This window comes from Babylonia areolata, chromosome 10 (genome assembly GCF_041734735.1).
Source record: "Babylonia areolata isolate BAREFJ2019XMU chromosome 10, ASM4173473v1, whole genome shotgun sequence".
Taxonomy (NCBI): domain Eukaryota; kingdom Metazoa; phylum Mollusca; class Gastropoda; order Neogastropoda; family Buccinidae; genus Babylonia; species Babylonia areolata.
In genome coordinates, this window is record NC_134885.1 from 44,553,544 (window position 1) to 44,568,543 (window position 15,000).

General features: G+C 48.5%; 1 protein-coding gene across 1 annotated transcript in view; it reads left to right on the forward strand.

The window, feature by feature from the left end:
• LOC143287034 (cell surface hyaluronidase CEMIP2-like) overlaps window positions 1-15,000 on the forward strand; it is an 82,795-nt gene that overhangs the window by 57,227 nt on the left and 10,568 nt on the right. The window contains exons 25-30 of the mRNA XM_076595048.1: window positions 4,390-4,468; window positions 5,301-5,415; window positions 7,023-7,201; window positions 10,082-10,248; window positions 13,151-13,322; window positions 14,276-14,371. Coding sequence (XP_076451163.1) covers window positions 4,390-4,468; window positions 5,301-5,415; window positions 7,023-7,201; window positions 10,082-10,248; window positions 13,151-13,322; window positions 14,276-14,371 — 808 coding nt within the window. The remainder of the gene's footprint in view (window positions 1-4,389; window positions 4,469-5,300; window positions 5,416-7,022; window positions 7,202-10,081; window positions 10,249-13,150; window positions 13,323-14,275; window positions 14,372-15,000) is intronic.

The following is a 15,000-nucleotide window of genomic DNA, read 5'->3' on the forward strand; positions in this document are numbered from 1 at the left end:
CTTGGTAAGGCCCTGCTGTCAGTGCTCTCATGATACATCCATTATGTTTGAGAGGACTTGATAAGGCCCTGCTGTCATGATACATCCATTATGATTGAGAGGACTTGGTAAGGCCCTGCTCTCAGTGCTCTCATGATACATCCATTATGTTTGAGAGGACTTGATAAGGCCCTGCTGTCAGTGCTGTCATGATACATCCATTATGTTTGAGAGGACTTGATAAGACCCTGCCGTCAGTGCTGTCATGATACATCCATTATGTTTGAGAGGACTTGATAAGACCCTGCTGTCAGTGCTCTCATGATACATCCATTATGTTTGAGAGGACTTGATAAGGCCCTGCCGTCAGTGCTGTCATGATACATCCATTATGTTTGAGAGGACTTGATAAGGCCCTGCTGTCAGTGCTGTCATGATACATCCATTATGTTTGAGAGGACTTGATAAGGCCCTGCTGTCAGTGCTGTCATGATACATCCATTATGTTTGAGAGGACTTGATAAGGCCCTGCTGTCAGTGCTGTCATGATACATCCATTATGTTTGAGAGGACTTGATAAGGCCCTGCTCTCAGTGCTGTCATGATACATCCATTATGTTTGAGAGGACTTGATAAGGCCCTGCTGTCAGTGCTGTCATGATACATCCATTAAGTTTGAGAGGACTTGATAAGGCTGTTCTCTCATGATACATCCATTATGTTTGAGAGGACTTGGTAAGGCCCTGCTGTCAGTGCTGTCATGATACATCCATTATGTTTGAGAGGACTTGATAAGGCCCTGCTCTCAGTGCTGTCATGATACATCCATGATGTTTGAGAGGACTTGATAAGGCCCTGCTCTCATGATACATCCATTATGATTGAGAGGGCTTGATAAGGCTGTTCTCTCATGATACATCCATTATGATTGAGAGGACTTGATAAGGCCCTGCTGTCATGATACATCCATTATGATTGAGAGGACTTGGTAAGGCCCTGCTGTCAGTGCTGTCATGATACATCCATTATGTTTGAGAGGACTTGATAAGGCCCTGCTCTCAGTGCTGTCATGATACATCCATGATGTTTGAGAGGACTTGATAAGGCCCTGCTCTCATGATACATCCATTATGATTGAGAGGGCTTGATAAGGCTGTTCTCTCATGATACATCCATTATGATTGAGAGGACTTGATAAGGCCCTGCTGTCATGATACATCCATTATGATTGAGAGGACTTGGTAAGGCCCTGCTGTCAGTGCTCTCATGATACATCCATTATGTTTGAGAGGACTTGATAAGGCCCTGCTGTCATGATACATCCATTATGATTGAGAGGACTTGGTAAGGCCCTGCTCTCAGTGCTCTCATGATACATCCATTATGTTTGAGAGGACTTGATAAGGCCCTGCTGTCAGTGCTGTCATGATACATCCATTATGTTTGAGAGGACTTGATAAGACCCTGCCGTCAGTGCTGTCATGATACATCCATTATGTTTGAGAGGACTTGATAAGACCCTGCTGTCAGTGCTCTCATGATACATCCATTATGTTTGAGAGGACTTGATAAGGCCCTGCCGTCAGTGCTGTCATGATACATCCATTATGTTTGAGAGGACTTGATAAGGCCCTGCTGTCAGTGCTGTCATGATACATCCATTATGTTTGAGAGGACTTGATAAGGCCCTGCTGTCAGTGCTGTCATGATACATCCATTATGTTTGAGAGGACTTGATAAGGCCCTGCTGTCAGTGCTGTCATGATACATCCATTATGTTTGAGAGGACTTGATAAGGCCCTGCTCTCAGTGCTGTCATGATACATCCATTATGTTTGAGAGGACTTGATAAGGCCCTGCTGTCAGTGCTGTCATGATACATCCATTAAGTTTGAGAGGACTTGATAAGGCTGTTCTCTCATGATACATCCATTATGTTTGAGAGGACTTGATAAGGCCCTGCTCTCAGTGCTCTCATGATACATCCATTATGTTTGAGAGGACTTGATAAGGCCCTGCTCTCAGTGCTCTCATGATACATCCATTATGTTTGAGAGGACTTGATAAGGCAGTGCTCTCATGATACATCCATTATGTTTGAGAGGACTTGATAAGGCCCTGCTCTCAGTGCGCTCATAATGCATCCATTAAGTTTGAGAGGACTTGATAAGGCAGTGCTCTCATGATACATCCATTATGTTTGAGAGGACTTGATAAGGCAGTGCTCTCATGATTCATCCAGCTGTCACGCAGGCTGAGAGATGCAGACACTGCAGTGTTGGTGAGGAAAGTGGGTGACGCTGGGCAGTGTGGCCCCAGTCTTTCCACCTGAGCTCCTATCACACACCTCAGGCCAGGAGTCGGCCATGGGCCGAAACAAGACAACTCTGATGGATTAAACAATAACGTTTGGTAGCTCTCTCCACTTGAAAGGTGCACATCTTCAAGTCAGTGCTGCTAATGCTACCGATTCAGCTGGTACACAGGTATTTAAAGGTGCATGGGTACATGCTGTGTGCACACGTCAAATGATGTGTTTGAGGGCAAGACCGGAGCTTCCTTTTTGTGGCAGTATCTGGAACTGTTCCAATGTACATTTCATTTACCTGTGTGCCAGCTGAATCAGTAGCATTAGCAGCTTTGACTTAAAGTTGTGCACCTTGTGAATGGAGAGTTTCTACTCTACTCTCGTAGCCTCATCGTTTTTTGTTGTTGTTGTTGTTGTTTTTTTCATTTCAACTCACCGCGTCTCCCCAGCCGTCAGGCACTATCACTGAATAGAATAGAATAGAATAGAATATTTCATTGTCAAAAAACTTCAGGTTTATAAGACACAATAAAACATAAACATGGGCATATCATGAAAGTGATGATGTCTGTCCACTCAGTGATGATGTCAGTGATGATGTCTGTCCACTCAGTGATGATGTCAGTGATGATGTCTGTCCACTCAGTGATGATGTCAGTGATGATGTCTGTCCACTCAGTGATGTCAGTGATGATGTCTGTCCACTCAGTGATGATGTCAGTGATGATGTCTGTCCACTCAGTGATGTCAGTGATGATGTCTGTCCACTTAGTGATGATGTCAGTGATGATGTCAGTGATGATGTCTGTGCACTCAGTGATGATGTCAGTGATGATGTCAGTGATGATGTCTGTGCACTCAGTGATGATGTCAGTGATGATGTCAGTGATGATGTCTGTCCACTCAGTGATGTCAGTGATGATGTCAGTGATGATGTCAGTGATGATGTCTGTGCACTCAGTGATGATGTCAGTGATGATGTCTGTCCACTCAGTGATGATGTCAGTGATGATGTCAGTGATGATGTCTGTCCACTCAGTGATGATGTCAGTGATGATGTCTGTCCACTCAGTGATGATGTCAGTGATGTCTGTCCACTCAGTGATGATGTCAGTGATGATGTCTGTCCACTCAGTGATGATGTCAGTGATGATGTCTGTCCACTCAGTGATGATGTCAGTGATGATGTCTGTCCACTCAGTGATGATGTCAGTGATGATGTCAGTGATGATGTCTGTGCACTCAGTGATGATGTCAGTGATGATGTCTGTCCACTCAGTGATGATGTCAGTGATGATGTCTGTCCACTCAGTGATGATGTCAGTGATGATGTCTGTGCACTCAGTGATGATGTCAGTGATGATGTCTGTCCACTCAGTGATGATGTCTGTCCACTCAGTGATGATGTCAGTGATGATGTCAGTGATGATGTCTGTGCACTCAGTGATGATGTCAGTGATGATGTCAGTGATGATGTCTGTGCACTCAGTGATGATGTCAGTGATGATGTCTGTCCACATCTTTCACTGTCTGTCTCATCTCCTTCCCCCAGCACTGTTCCCTGAAGGATGTCTGGAGAGCCCGTTGATCTTGTCACGTGGCCACACCATCTCACTTCCCGTGTTCACTGTTTTCACAGCATCCTCACACCGACCAAAGTGCTGTCTGGTGGTTTTCCTCACTTCTTCATTTCTTATGTGGCCCTTGAAAGAGATGCTAAGGAGTCTTGTGAAGCATGTCATTTTCACTGCTTGGATCTTTCTCTGAAGCTGTGCTGTGAGAGTCCAGGACTCACGTGCATCAAGAAAATAAACTGGACGAGTGCACACAGGGGCTTCAGCTTTGTACTCAATGTTCGCGCCGCTAACCAGTCAGGTACGCCGCTAACCAGTCAGGTACGCCGCTAACCAGTTAGGTACGCCGCTAACCAGTTAGGTACGCCGCTAACCAGTTAGGTACGCACGCCGCTAACAGGTTAGGTACGCCGCTAACCAGTCAGGTACGCCGCTAACCAGTTAGGTACGCACGCCGCTAACCAGTTAGGTACGCCGCTAACCAGTTAGGTACGCCGACTGGTCACACTGTATTTGTTCTTGACACAGGGCTTGGGAGCTCCCATCAGAGACCTGGTGACGGCGGATCCCTTCACTATCACCTGCCCAGCTGTCCTACCTGTGCCGGGTACATCCAGGTGTATTGTTTTCTGTTGTTGTGTTGAACAGTTGTGTTATATTGTACTGTTTGAATTATGTTGTCTTGTACTGTGAATTGTATTTCATTGAACTGTGTTTGAATTGTGTTGTATTGCATTGTGTTTGAATTGTGTTGTAGTGTACTGTGTTTGAACTGTGTTATATTGTGTTGTATTGCATCGTATTGTATTACTTCATTATCATTACCTTCAATATCATTACTTGGTGGTGTGGTGTGGTGTGGTGTGGTGTGGTGGGTTGTGGTGAGTTGTGGTGTGGTGTGGTGTGCTAAATAAATGCTATCATCATCATCATCATTATCATTATTGTTATTATTACTTCAAGCCAGCATATTTCTCTGTGTGAAATTCTGACTGCATCGGGAGTGCACGTGACCACAGTGGAGCGCCACAGTTATTTTCCTGCTCTTTTTCAAGTGTTCCTACTCCTCCCGGTTTGATAATTTCTCCAGCTATCAAGAACATGCGTGTTTTATGTAAGTTATGTCATTCACTCCTCTAAATCAGAGCTATGCCTGCTTGTGAAGAACTGGTATGGAAACACTTTTCACTTCTCTCTGCACATGATTCTGTGTCAATAGCAGTAGTAGTAGTACGAGTAGGAACCAGCAGCAGTAGTAGTATGAACATCATCATCATCATTATCTTCATCATTATCATTGCCATCATTATCATTACCGTCAATATCATTATCATCATTATCAGTAGCGTCATTACCATCATTATCATTACCATCGCCATGATGATGATGATGATGACGATACCAGTAGACCCAATGACCAGCCCCAGCCCCCATTGCAGGTCGGCTGACCCCAGAGTTCCGTGGCTGCTTCACAGACAAGTCTGGCAGCAACAGTGATGTCACTGACTATTCCATGGACTCCAAGGCCATGACCCGTGCCTTCTGTCAGAACAGGTCAGGGCACTGTGCTTCACTGGTGTGCTGTGGTGTGGTGGTGTGGTCCGGTGCGGTGTGTTGTGGTGTGGTGTGGTGGTGTGGTCCGGTGTGGTGTGATGGGTTGGGTTGTGATGTGGTGTGGTGTGGTGTGGTGTGGTGTGGTGGTGTGGTCCGGTGTGGTGTGATGGGTTGGGTTGTGATGTGGTGTGGTGTGGTGTGGTGGGTTGTGGTGTGGTGTGGTGGTGTGGTGTGGTGTGGTGTGGTGGTGTGGTGCGGTGTGGTGTGATGGGTTGGGTTGTGATGTGGTGTGGTGTGGTGTGGTGTGGTGGGTTGTGGTGTGGTGTGGTGGTGTGGTGTGGTGTGGTGTGATGGGTTGTGGTGTGGTGTGGTGGGTTGGGTTGTGGTGTGGTGTGATGGGTTGTGGTGTGGTGTGGTGTGGTGTGGTGTGGTGTGGTGTGTCGGGTTGTGTTGTGGTGTGGTGTGGTGTGGTGTGATGTGGTGTGGTGTGGTGTGTTTGTGGTCTGGTGTGGTGTGGTGTTTTGGGTTTGATTGGGTTGTGGTGTGTTGTGGTGTGGTGTGTTGTGGTGTGGTGTGTTGTTTTGGGTTTGATTGGGTTGTGGTGTGTTTGTGGTGTGGTGTGTTGTTTTGGGTTTGATTGGGTTGTGGTGTGTTTGTGGTGTGGTGTGTTGTGGTGTGGTGTGTTGTTTTGGGTTTGATTGGGTTGTGGTGTGTTTGTGGTGTGGTGTGTTGTGGTGTGGTGTGTTGTTTTGGGTTTGATTGGGTTGTGGTGTGTTTGTGGTGTGGTGTGTTGTTTTGGGTTTGATTGGGTTGTGGTGTGTTTGTGGTGTGGTGTGTTGTGGTGTGGTGTGTTGTTTTGGGTTTGATTGGGTTGTGGTGTGTTGTGGTGTGGTGTGTTGTGGTGTGTTGTGGTGTGGTGTATTGTTTTGGGTTTGGTTGGGTTGTGGTGTGTTGTGGTGTGGTGTGTTGTTTTGGGTTTGATTGGGTTGTGGTGTGTTGTGGCGTGGTGTGTTGTTTTGGGTTTGATTGGGTTGTGGTGTGTTGTGGTGTGGTGTGTTGTGGTGTGGTGTGTTGTGGTGTGGTGTGTGTGGTGTGTTGTGTTGTGGTGTGTTGTGGTGTGGTGTATTGTTTTGGGTTTGGTTGGGTTGTGGTGTGTTGTGGTGTGGTGTGTTGTGGTGTGGTGTGTTGTGGTGTGTTGTGTCGTGGTGTGTTGTGGTGTGGTGTATTGTTTTGGGTTTGGTTGGGTTGTGGTGTGTTGTGGTGTGGTGTGTTGTTTTGGGTTGGGTTGTGGTGTGTTGTGGTGTGGTGTGTTGTGTTGTGGTGTGGTGTGGTGTGGTGTGGTGTGTTTGTGGGGAGAGGAACAGCAAAAGATGATTTAAGGCATGGGTGGGGTGGAGGAGATAATGGATTTTCGTCTGAAATGACAAATGTGGACAGACGTTAAGCAAAAGAACTAACACATACCAAACCAAACAGCGGGTTCAAACATAGACTGTTTACACAAGTCAGTCCAAAATAAATAATAAAGTCACTCAGCTCAACAACAACAACAACAACAACAACAATGAAAACAAGACAAGTCCCTCACACCGTCACGTGACTGCCAGATGTTACTACCGTGCCTACCGCTTCGCCGCGCTGACTGTGGGCAAGCGATGCACGTGCGGGGACTGGTTCGGGCTGTACGGACCTGTCAGTCAAAGTCAGTGCGCGGTCAGCTGCATGGGACAACCGTCGGAGACCTGCGGGGACAAGCTGAGGCTGGAGGTCTACACCACGGGACTCTGTGAGTCTGGCCACCACTGTGTGTGCTGTCTTGTCGTGTCTTGTCTTGTATCACATTGTATTGCATTGCATTGCATAACATTGTATTGTATTGTTTGTATTACACTGCATTACATTACATTGCATTACATTGCATTGCATTGTATTGTATTGCATTACATTGTATTGTATTGCATTGTATTTGTATTGTATTGTATTGCATTGTATTGTATTGTATTTGTATTGTATTTGTATTGTATTGCATTACATTGTATTGTATTGCATTGCATTGTATTGTATTTGTATTGTATTGTATTGTATTGCATTGCATTGCATTGTATTGTATTTGTATTGTATTGTATTGCATTGTATTGTATTGTATTGTATTGCATTGTATTGTATTGTATTGCATATTTTTCACCTTTTTGTCACAACAGATTTCTCTGTGTGTCGCTGCACTGAAAGCACCACCCATGTTTTTTTGTGTTTTTATTTTTTTTCTCTTTATTTATTACCTGCATTTTTATTATTTGATTTCCTATAGGAGTGCATTTTTCTACAGAAATTTGCCAGGAACAACCCTTTTATTGCCGTGGGTTCTTTTACGTGCGCTAAGTGCATGCTGCGTTCGGGACCTTGGTTTATCGTCTCATCCAAATGACTAGCGTCCAGACCACCACACAAGGTGTAGTGGAGGGGGAGAAAATACTGACAATTTTTCCGGGATTTGAACCAGTGCGCTCAGATTCGCCGTTTGCGGGGCTCTGTCCCCTGCACTGATCGCCCTGTTACTATGTCAGCCCTGCCGGTGCCGTGACTGTCACTGACAACGTCACATCTGACCTGTTTGGCGTGTCCGGCATCTCCTGTGACGTTGCTCCCGCTGTGTAGCACGTCAGCACTGCCGACAGTCCTCCTCATGTTCTATCTGTGTGTGTCGACACACCCACTTCATGCGGCGCTGTTTGTGCTGCTTCCAACCTCAACACACGTGTTCCTGCTAACATTTTTACTTCCCGTGACATTGTCCCCTCTGATGACAATATTCCGAACTGCAATGTATCCCCCGTGCCAGTGACAGCCTCTGCTCCGCTTCCTACTCCTGCCACACCTGTCTCAACTCCCGGACCTTTTTCTTCCTTCCCGTTGTCCTCCACTGCTCAGTCACCATCTTCTTCTTCCACTGTCTGTCTGCCTGACTCACCTGCTTCACCATTAGATTCCTCTCTCCTTACCTCTGATCTCTTTCATGCCTGTCTGTTCAATGCTCAATCTGTCTGCTCTGATCAAAAGACTGACTATATTTCTGATTATATTTTTGAAAATAACTTTGAAATCGTATTTCTTACCGAAAGCTGGTTAAAGTCACAAGGTCACGAACCCTAACTTAAACAACTGACCCGTCTCGTGGAGGTGGCATCGCCATCGTCTATAGAGACATCTTGGAGTCTTCCCTTTCCTTCTCCAATAACCACGCCTTTCCACATGATACTTTTGAAATGCTCGAAGTCACTTTCGATGTCCCCAGTCACTCAGTCATCTTCTGTTGTCTCTATCGTCCTCCTCCTAGTCGTAAAAATAACCTAACGTTTTCTGTTTCACTATGAGTTCCGAACGTTACTTGATTACTACAACCTTCGTTCTGGCAAACTTATCATCCTCGGAGATTTCAATTTTCATTTCGACAACCAAACTTCCACTGATGTCAAACGCCTGTGTCTATCTCTGTCCACTCATTCTCTCTCTCAGCTCGTTACAGAACCAACACACAGATCTGGCCATACGTTGGACTGGCTCATCACACGTGACTCTTATGTCATGACTGCGTCAGTGACTGTAACTGACGAACTTTCTTCCGACCATTCTGCTGTCATATTCTCGCTTAATATTTCAAAACCTACCAGAACCAAAAAATCCGTTACTCGTCGCAACCTGAAAACCATCAACATTAACACTTTTTCTTCTCAAACTGCCGAACGCCTTTCCAAAATGTCTTCCCGCACCGACGTCTCTACACATCACAACACTGTTCTCTCTCAACTGCTGGATGAACATACACCACCCACTAGCCGCATGCTCCCTGACAGACCTTCCGCCCCATGGCACACACAAGACATTCGACTTGCAAAACGCAAACGTCGCGGTGTGGTGTGATTAAGTCAGCTCTAGGCGCACGCGCGCGCACACACACACACACACACACACACACACACACACACACACACACACACAAAGATGATAAATAAGCAAATAAATGTAAAACATGCAGACACACGTCCACACAGACACACATACTACCTCCAGGCCATCGTTGTGTTGGCTTTTTAGTTTCTCTTCTGGACTCGTAGTTTCTGCTTCTTGTTGTGCTTGTTCTTCTCCTTCAGCCGCAACACTGCCGTCACTACGGACATAGCTGTCCAGGCCAGGAAGTGTGGGACAGTTCACCAACCCAGAAATGTCACTGATGATCAGAGATCTAAACCATTATAGCTACTTTATCATCATCGTTATTAGCAGGATCATCAGCAGCAGCAGTAGTAGTAGTGGTGATAGTTGTGGTCGTGGTAGTGGCAGTAGTAGTAGTAGTAGTAGTAGTAGTAGTAGTATCATAATCGCCATCGCCATCATCAACATATCAATGGCAGCAGCGGCAGCATTATTTATTCAGGAATTAATTAACCAAGTGACTGATCGGTTGGCTGGTCTGTTGAATGACTGGAGGGGTAACAGACTGACAGATTGATGATTGATTTACTGTGTAGAAGACTGAAAGGTTGACTGATTGACTGACGGGTTGGCTGACTCATTCACCCATTCATTGATGCTGGCTGACTGATTGATTGACTGACTGGTTGACTGACTGGTTGGCCCACCCACCCATTGATGGATCCTTCATTCCCAGCGGCCCCAAAGCCGCCCCCACAGCGGTGCGGGCCAGGACAGCGCGGCGTGAGGTTCGGGGAGGTGTGCCTCTACCTGCAGCTGCACGAGCTGACCGTCTCACAGGCCCAGCGGCTCTGTATCCGCCTGGGGGGCAACCTCATCGCCATCCTGTCCCAGGACAAACAGGTCAGCGAGGGGAGGGAGTGGGGGGTATGGAGGGGGTAAGGGTGTAGGGAAAGGTGGGAATAGTGTGTAAAGAGGGGGAGAGGGTGTGTGTTAGGCGTTGGAGTGGGGTGTAGGGAAGGGGGAGAGATGGTGTTAGGGGTTGGAGTGGGGTGTAGGGAGGGGGAGAGAGGGTGTGAGTTAGGGGTTGGAGTGGGGTGTAGGGAGGGGGAGAGAGGGTGTGAGTTAGGGGTTGGAGTGGGGTGTAGGGAGGGGGAGAGAGGGTGTGTGATAGGGGTTGGAGTGGGGTGTAGGGAGGGGGAGAGATGGTGTTAGGGGTTGGAGTGGGGTGTAGGGAGGGGGAGAGAGGGTGTGTGTTAGGGGTTGGAGTGGGGTGTAGGGAGGGGGGGAGAGGGTGTGTTAGGGGTTGGAGTGGGGTGTAGGGAGGGGGAGAGAGGGTGTGTGTTAGGGGTTGGAGTGGGGTGTAGGGAGGGGGGGAGAGGGTGTGTTAGGGGTTGGAGTGGGGTGTAGGGAGGGGGGGAGAGGGTGTGTGTTAGGGGTTGGAGTGGGGTGTAGGGAGGGGGAGAGAGGGTGTGAGGGGTTGGAGTGGGGTGTAGGGAGGGGGAGAGAGGGTGTTAGGGGTTGGAGTGGGGTGTAGGGAGGAGGAGAGAGGGTGTTAGGGGTTGGAGTGGGGTGTAGGGAGGGGGAGAGAGGGTGTTAGGGGTTGGAGTGGGGTGTAGGGAGGAGGAGAGAGGGTGTTAGGGGTTGGAGTGGGGTGTAGGGAGGGGGAGAGAGGGTGTGTGTTAGGGGTTGGAGTGGGGTGTAGGGAGGGGGAGAGAGGGTGTGAGGGGTTGGAGTGGGGTGTAGGGAGGGGGAGAGAGGGTGTGTGTTAGGGGTTGGAGTGGGGTGTAGGGAGGGGGGGAGAGGGTGTGAGTTAGGGGTTGGAGTGGGGTGTAGGGAGGGGGAGAGATGGTGTGTGTTAGGGGTTGGAGTGGGGTGTAGGGAGGGGGAGAGATGGTGTGTGTTAGGGGTTGGAGTGGGGTGTAGGGAGGGGGAGAGATGGTGTGTGTTAGGGGTTGGAGTGGGGTGTAGGGAGGGGGGGAGAGGGTGTGAGTTAGGGGTTGGAGTGGGGTGTAGGGAGGGGGAGAGAGGGTGTTAGGGGTTGGAGTGGGGTGTAGGGAGGGGGAGAGAGGGTGTGTGTTAGGGGTTAGAGTGGGGTGTAGGGAGGGGGAGAGATGGTGTGTGTTAGGGGTTGGAGTGGGGTGTAGGGAGGGGGGGAGAGGGTGTGAGTTAGGGGTTGGAGTGGGGTGTAGGGAGGGGGAGAGAGGGTGTGTGTTAGGGGTTGGAGTGGGGTGTAGGGAGGGGGAGAGAGGGTGTTAGGGGTTGGAGTGGGGTGTAGGGAGGGGGAGAGATGGTGTGTGTTAGGGGTTGGAGTGGGGTGTAGGGATGGGGAGAGAGGGTGTTAGGGGTTGGAGTGGGGTGTAGGGAGGGGGAGAGAGGGTGTGTGTTAGGGGTTGGAGTGGGGTGTAGGGAGGGGGAGAGAGGGTGTGAGGGGTTGGAGTGGGGTGTAGGGAGGGGGAGAGAGGGTGTGAGTTAGGGGTTGTAATGGGGTGTAGGGAGGGGGAGAGAGGGTGTGTGTTAGGGGTTGGAGTGGGGTGTAGGGAGGGGGAGAGAGGGTGTTAGGGGTTGGAGTGGGGTGTAGGGAGGGGGAGAGATGGTGTGTGTTAGGGGTTGGAGTGGGGTGTAGGGAGGGGGAGAGAGGGTGTGAGGGGTTGGAGTGGGGTGTAGGGAGGGGGAGAGAGGGTGTGTGTTAGGGGTTGGAGTGGGGTGTAGGGAGGGGGAGAGAGGGTGTGAGGGGTTGGAGTGGGGTGTAGGGAGGGGGAGAGAGGGTGTGTGTTAGGGGTTGGAGTGGGGTGTAGGGAGGGGGAGAGAGGGTGTTAGGGGTTGGAGTGGGGTGTAGGGAGGGGGAGAGAGGGTGTGTATTAGGGGTTGGAGTGGGGTGTAGGGAGGGGGAGAGAGGGTGTGTGTTAGGGGTTGGAGTGGGGTGTAGGGAGGGGGAGAGATGGTGTGAGGGGTTGGAGTGGGGTGTAGGGAGGGGGAGAGATGGTGTGAGGGGTTGGAGTGGGGTGTAGGGAGGGGGAGAGAGGGTGTTAGGGGTTGGAGTGGGGTGTAGGGAGGGGGAGAGAGGGTGTGTGTTAGGGGTTGGAGTGGGGTGTAGGGAGGGGGAGAGAGGGTGTTAGGGGTTGGAGTGGGGTGTAGGGAGGGGGAGAGAGGGTGTTAGGGGTTGGAGTGGGGTGTAGGGAGGGGGGAGAGATGGTGTTAGGGGTTGGAGTGGGGTGTAGGGAGGGGGAGAGAGGGTGTGTGTTAGGGGTTGGAGTAGGATGTAGGGAGGGGGAGAGAGGGTGTGTGATAGGGGTTGGAGTGGGGTGTAGGGAGGGGGAGAGAGGGTGTGTGATAGGGGTTGGAGGAGGGAAGGGGGTAGGGAGGGGGTACAGAGGGCTAGGGTTGGGGTGGGAGGTGTGTGGTGTGGTGGGTGCGGTTGTTGGTAGGGGTAGTGGTGATGGTGGTGGTGTTGGTGATGATGATGATGATGATGATGATGATGATAGTAACAATAACTACAATAGCAGTAACGATGCTGCTACTACCACTAGTACTACTACTATACTACTAGTAGTAATATTGATAATATTTATACTGATATTAATGCTAACAACAATAATGATTGCATACACCAACACACACACACACACACACACACACACACACACACACACACACACACACACACACACCGTCTAAAAACACTTATAGTGAATAGACGTTAAACTGAAGATACACACACACACACACACACACACACACACACACACACACATGACCCACACTAGCAGCAAGCACTGACCTGAACATACGTGTCACACAGGAAGCCGTGGAGGCCTACCTGAGAGAGCACCACCCCAACATCAGAGACATGGTATGGACAGGTTTGAACCAGGCCCGGCGCCCATCCCACTGGGAACAGAGAGACGGCACCCCATTGGGCTTCACCTCCTGGAGGCAGAACCATGGACAGGACTCCCGCAAACACTTCGTCTGTCAGTCGCACTCTTGGTTTTCTTGTTCCTTTTTTCCTTTTTCTTTTTCCTTTTTTCCTTTTTCTTTTTTTTTTCACCACCATTTTGGACCGTTGTGTTTTCTATACTTCCATGATGATGAAGATGATGCAGTGGGTGATGAAGATGGTGCAGTGGGTGATGAAGATAGTGCAGTGGGTGATGAAGATAGTGCAGTGGGTGATGAAGATAGTACAGTGGGTGATGAAGATAGTGCAGTGGGTGATGAAGATAGTGTAGTGGGTGATGAAGATAGTGCAGTGGGTGATGAAGATAGTGCAGTGGGCGATGAAGATAGTGCAGTGGGTGATGAAGATAGTGCAGTGGGTGATGAAGATAGTGTAGTGGGTGATGAAGATAGTGCAGTGGGTGATGAAGATAGTTCAGTGGGTGCCCTGTTAGGTTTGGGACAAGGCTGTACCCTTATAATATAATCCTGTGGTATAATTCTATTATCAGTTAATACGTAAACACATGTTAGGATGCTATTTTGATTTGTTAAGAATAAATGTCAAGGGAAATGTGTTACCCCCCATGTCTCGAAGGCTTTGATGTCAGTGTCAGTGTCGATACCTCTCTCTCTCTCTCTCTCTCTCTCTCTCTGTCTGTCTCTCTCAGTTTGGCAATGATCACAGTTTCATCCTGTTAGATATCAATAACGACTTCCGTTCGTAAGACAAAGGCCGCCGTTAGAAACACAACAGGACCTTGGGTTGTCCTGACATGAACTACATACATTGCTCCCAGATGTACATGATTTATTCTAACTGCACCCATGAAGTTATTTCGGGTTCTATTGGCTGGCACGTGCGCGTGTGTGAGAGGTAATATTGTATTTTAGGACAAGAGAAAACAAAACAAAACAACAATCATTGAAGTCCTCTCTGATGATGTATGTCTGTCTGTATATCTGTATGTGTGTGTGTATGTTGCAGACCTCTCTGGAAAGGAAAAGTACAAGTGGCTGCAAACAGGCAGCACTACCACTGCTCATCCTCTGTGTGACCTGCCCTTGTCTCTCCCTGCCTTGGGTATGTCTGTCTGTCGCCCGCTTTCTGTCTGTCTGTCTGTCCTTCTGTCTGTCGCCCGCTTTCTGTCTGTCTGTCCTTCTCTTCGTCTGTCTGTCTGTCTGCCTGTCTTTCTGTCTGCCTGCCTTTCTGTCTGTCCGTCCTTCTGTCTGTATGTCCTTCTGCCCGTCTGTCTTTTTGTCTGTCAGCATGTCTGTCCATCTGCCCGTCTGTGTCTTTCCGTCATTCTGTCTGTGAAAATGTGTGCATGTCTTTCTGTCTGTCTGTCTGTATGTCTGTCTATCTGCCTGTGATGTATATATCTATGTGTGTGTCTATGTCCTTGTTGGAGTTTAACGACCTAAGTGTGTCTATGTATGTGTCTATGTATGTATCTATGTATGTATCTATGTGTGTATCTATGTGTGTGTCTATGTATGTATCTATGTGTGTATCTATGTGTGTGTCTATGTATGTATCTATGTGTGTATCTATGTGTGTGTCTATGTATGTATCTATGTGTGTATCTATGTGTGTGTCTATGTATGTATCTATGTGTGTATCTATGTGTGTGTCTATGTATGTATCTATGTGTGTGTCTATGTATGTATCTATGTGTGTATCTATGTATGTATCTATGTGTGTATCTATGT